This window comes from Arachis duranensis, chromosome 4 (assembly GCF_000817695.3).
Source record: "Arachis duranensis cultivar V14167 chromosome 4, aradu.V14167.gnm2.J7QH, whole genome shotgun sequence".
Taxonomy (NCBI): Eukaryota; Viridiplantae; Streptophyta; class Magnoliopsida; order Fabales; family Fabaceae; genus Arachis; species Arachis duranensis.
The window spans coordinates 35,330,094-35,334,972 of NC_029775.3; the positions used below are offsets into that span (position 1 = coordinate 35,330,094).

At 34.1% G+C, this 4,879-nt stretch overlaps 1 protein-coding gene across 1 annotated transcript; it reads left to right on the plus strand.

The window, feature by feature from the left end:
- The first annotated feature begins 251 nt into the window (after positions 1–251).
- LOC107484113 (chaperonin 60 subunit alpha 2, chloroplastic) lies at positions 252–3,834 on the plus strand. The gene is made up of 7 exons (XM_021140386.2): positions 252–353; positions 473–680; positions 770–915; positions 1,038–1,344; positions 1,679–1,929; positions 2,174–2,374; positions 3,033–3,834. The coding sequence occupies exons 1-7, from the start codon at positions 348–350 to the stop codon at positions 3,318–3,320; spliced, it is 1,407 nt and encodes a 468-aa protein (XP_020996045.1). The 5' UTR covers positions 252–347; the 3' UTR covers positions 3,321–3,834.
- The last annotated feature ends 1,045 nt before the right edge of the window (positions 3,835–4,879 follow it).

A 4,879-nucleotide genomic window follows, 5' to 3' on the forward strand; every position in this document is an offset into this window, starting at 1 on the left:
ATTTGAAATAATTCAAAGTATATATTATTTTCAAAATATACATGTGTATGTACCAACAGTAAGAATATGAATTGCAGCTAATTAAGTTATAATGGAACTGAAAATTGGTTCCATTTGCATCCTTTTAGTCCTGGAAAAGGATTGTATATGTATTTTGATATTTTTATTCACTGTTTATTGACTGCTCATTGTACATGCTGCTTATGTGATTCTAGTTAACAAGTTTGTTCATCTTGCTCCTTACCGTGCAGGACGTAATGTTATTCTCTCGGAATCTGGAAACCTTAAAGTGATTAATGATGGCGTTACAATTGCTCGGTCCATAGAGCTTTCTGATACAATTGAGAATGCAGGTGCCATGCTAATTCAAGAGGTTGATCATTTGTTAGGTTTTGCCTTGGATTAAATAGAATAAATTTGAGACCAAAATAACTTGAGATGTATTGCTTGTTTCCTTCCTTAATGCTTGTAGGTTGCTAGCAAAATGAATGATTTGGCTGGTGATGGGACTAGCACCGCAATTATTTTGGCTCGAGCCATGATTAAATCTGGACTATTAGCAGTTGCATTTGGGGCTAATCCTATTTCTTTGAAGAAGGGAATGGACAAGACTGTAAAAGATTTGGTCAAGTTCTTGAAGCAGAAAAGTGTTCCTATTGAAGGAAGGGCTCATATTAAAGGTAGTTTCTTCTTCTATTTTTTGAGTTTTCCAAAGCAATGGGTGTTCTCAAGATGAAAATATTGAAGGAATTTTTTGTCCCTCTTGCAGCTGTAGCTTCAATTTCTGCTGGAAATGATGAGTATGTGGGAAATTTGATTGCTGAAGCTATAGAAAAGATTGGCTCTGATGGGGTGATCTCCATCGAGTCATCATCATCATTTGAGACCTCTCTGATAATTGAAGAAGGGATGAAGGTATCATGCATTAGAATAAAAGTCAACAATAACAAGCATTAGTGTTCCTGTCATTCAGATGTGAATGATCACTATCATTGTCTTTTCCCTTGTTATATTTGTTCTCGGTTCCTTCTGTGCAGATTGATAAGGGTTACATGTCTCCTCACTTCATTACCAATCAGGAGAAGTCCATTGTTGAGTTTGACAATGCTAAAGTTTTGGTAACTGACCAAAAGATTTTGGCTGTCAACGAAATTGTTCCTTTGCTGGAAAAGGCTATGCAGTTGAGTGCCCCACTCTTAATTATTGCAGAGGATGTCTCAAGGCCAGTGTTGGAAACGTTAACAGTGAACAAAATGCAAGGATTACTAAGAGTTGCAGTTGTAAAATGTCCAGGATTTGGAGATGCAAAGAAAGCTTTGTTACAGGATATTGCACTTATGACAGGTGAGTTCCTACAGCATATAATAATCTCAATTAATATCTTTGGAAACTTCCTTTACATTAGTGTTATGCATATTCTATAAACAGCAAACTCTTTGTTAGTCTTTGTTTTTCTTTAGTAAAATCAGTCCTGATCTTATGACTTGAATTGTATATCTTCTATGGGGTGTCACTATTTAGGAGCTCTTCATGATATCTTGACTCTATGAGCATAATTTGAAGTTTTCTTTTTTTTTCCCCTTAAATTTGCCCGGATACTTTGTTCCCATTTCCTTCATTAATGTACCCACTTTCTCTGCTCTGCTTGTTTGACATCATGTTTACATTAAAATCACAGGCGGTGATTTTCTTTGTGGAGACTTGGGTCTCACACTTGAAGGTGCAACATCAGATCAGCTTGGCACTGCACTGAAAGTGACAATAACCAGTAATTCGACAACTATAATTGCTGATCCTGCCACAAAGGCTGAAATTAAGGCTAGAATTTCACAGATAAAGAAGGATCTTGTTAAAACAGATAACGCGAACCTGTCGAGAAAGCTCTCAGAGAGAATTGCAAAACTCTCTGGCGGTGTAGCTATTGTAAAGGTACCTACTCCAATAAACATGTATTGAGTTGTCTGTACTCTGATCAATTCATGACCTCCTTACTAAAGAGGTCCTATAAAAGAAATTTTCTGTAATGAATATGATTTATTCTTAATAATATATCATTTTTATATACTTACCTTCTCTCTTACAAATTTGCTTCTTCTACTATAAAAACAATTTTTGTGACGTCCAATATCAAATAACATTTTATGTTGACATTTGTTTTGTATCAATTGTGCAGGTAGGTGCGCACACTGAGGTAGAACTAGAGGAGAAAAAACTTAGGATTGAGGACGCGAAGAATGCAACATTTGCTGCTATACATGAGGGAATTATTCCTGGAGGGGGTGCCGCATATGTCCACCTATTGGACTTGATACCAACAATAAGGAACTCCATGGAAGATCTAGATGAGCGAATTGGTGCTGATATTGTGGCTAAGGTATGGTTATGTTTATTAGTTTCCTAGCTCTCGTACTTGTGCTCCTTCATACAATTTGTGAATCTGTATAATTAACCCTACAATATGTCGTTGAGGCTGAGAGGTCTCAATAAATTCCAAATACTCCAGCCTCATTTTGATTGTTTTCATCCATGCCAAAAGTCTCTCATTATCACTTTATTTGTTTTGAAGATGGTCCAAAACGTATTAATAGAGAAACTTGCTCATCTGTATACTGTCCTTGTTAAGTTCACATCATGACTTTGATATCTTATCAGCTATCTCCCTCATTACTATCAATACTTGGTACTTGGGCTTGAAATTTCAATTCTAATAGTGAACTTGGCAGGGAGAATTTAACTTTGATTATGTTTTCCCTGGAGGTTGAGGTTGTGTGTCAGGTCTTCTGTCAACCTCTCTATGTGATTGCTCGCACTCTTGACCTTGTTATTCTTAGATATTACATATTATTTGAAACCATTCTTCTTTCCAAAAGAAATAAATAAAAAAATAAAAATCTGGTGCATTCCATATTTGTTTCCCCTGTACTTTCATTAGTTCATCGAGGCGTGGGATTAATTTTGTGAGGCAATTTGTTTATGAACTTGTGTTGAATGCCTTTAGATATATGTAAGCAGTTTCACACAATGCATTGCAGGCAATGCTTGAACCTGCAAAATCAATTGCAGCCAATGCTGGAGTTGATGGAGACATTGTTGTCCAGAAGACGAGAACACTTGATTGGCGAGCTGGATATAATGCAATGACAGGCACATATGAAGATCTTCTAAATGCAGGAGTGATAGATCCTTGTCGAGTTGTCAGATGCGCTCTTCAAAGTGCAGTTTCAGTTGCTGGTATGGTATTAACTACCCAGGCTATATTGGTGGACAAAACAAAAAAACCCGAGCCATCTGTGCCTCTGCTCCCTGGTATGATACCTTAAAATGGCGAAAACACTACAATTTTGACAATCAACTTTAGTATCATGAATCAAAGCCTGCAAATGTCCCTTTTGTTGATTCACACTCGGCCAGCGAGAAGAATGCTCTTGCCATGAATGGAAAAGTCTCGGGTTGCTGCTGCTTATTTGAGTATTGACTTGATGAAATCCATGTGCCATGCAGCCATGAAGAATTTTGTTGAAATTGCATGGAAACTTATCCTGCAAAAAAAAAAAAAAAAAAATCATTCCACCACATTTTATATCACAAGCCTAACACACTTTTTTTTCCTGCATGTATTCTTAACTTGTGTATAATTAGTTTTCCTAATTATTAGAATTTTAATTACAATCTTTCAACCATTCTTCTTCCTAGCAAACTGGAAATAGTGTACTGGCATTGCTCCACACAAATAATTGCTTCCTCTCTAATCTCTCCTTTGTTGGTATAGCTTTTAATCTTATTAATCTCCAACTAAAAAACATGAATAGCAAGTGGTGTCTGAATCTTCTATGATCCATTTTTATTTAGTATATAAATCCAAAGTATGCACTGATTATTTATCTGTATACGAATGAATTTATTTTACATATATGAAATATTAAAATCCTGAAGTTTTTTATTCCTTAGCAAGCTTTTAATTTGGATAAATTCTCATTTTTATATATGTGAAATTAAGTTCATCTTTAAATGATCCTTGTTTAAGTAAGAAATATTGTACTCTTTGTTAATTAAACAAATTTTAACTTTTTATTTATTATATTTTATATCAATGTTTAGATTTAGTATTCAGGATGTAATTTATTTTATTTTTTGATTCTTTTTATCTTTATAGCAAATTATTTCAAAGAGCACTGCACATTATTTTTTCCGAAATATATTAGCATTCGCTGTGAAATTAGTTCATATTTTAAATATATAAGTTTATAAAATTATAAATGTCATGTGCTCTCACTTACTTGCTAACAAAATTTTTCTCTCATTAACTCTTCAGTTTTGTTTTTTGGTATTCATCTCTTTAGTCATTACTTATCCCATTTTTCTTCCAAACACTTCAGACTATATTTACTAGAGAAAGGGATTATAAACCATTTTGTTATTATGATCACTCTTACTTTGACACTGACCAACTGTCTTAACCAAACTAAAACGCTACTACAAGAAGAAGAATAATACGAATAGAAATCCATATAAAACAAGTGCATCTTATTTCAACAACTGCTATTAACTGCTCTTCCTCTGATAGGTTTTACTTTTCCATGATTATGAATCTATTAAAAACTCTGTACTGGTTCCTCATAATTGGTCAACTGCCATCCTTCTTTCTTATGGTGATGTAATAAATTATAGGAATAATTAAAACCGTTATAAGTAGTAGATTATTATAAACACAATTAGGTGTTGAAGCTTTCAGACCCAACATTTCCTCTCAATTGGTTACTATCTGAACTAATAACAACTTTTAAAGAATAACTACTATTTATGAGCAAGTTTATAGAGTTGATCTTTCTATATAGCCTTGGGAAAAAGTTAATTACATGCAACATTACCCATATATAGT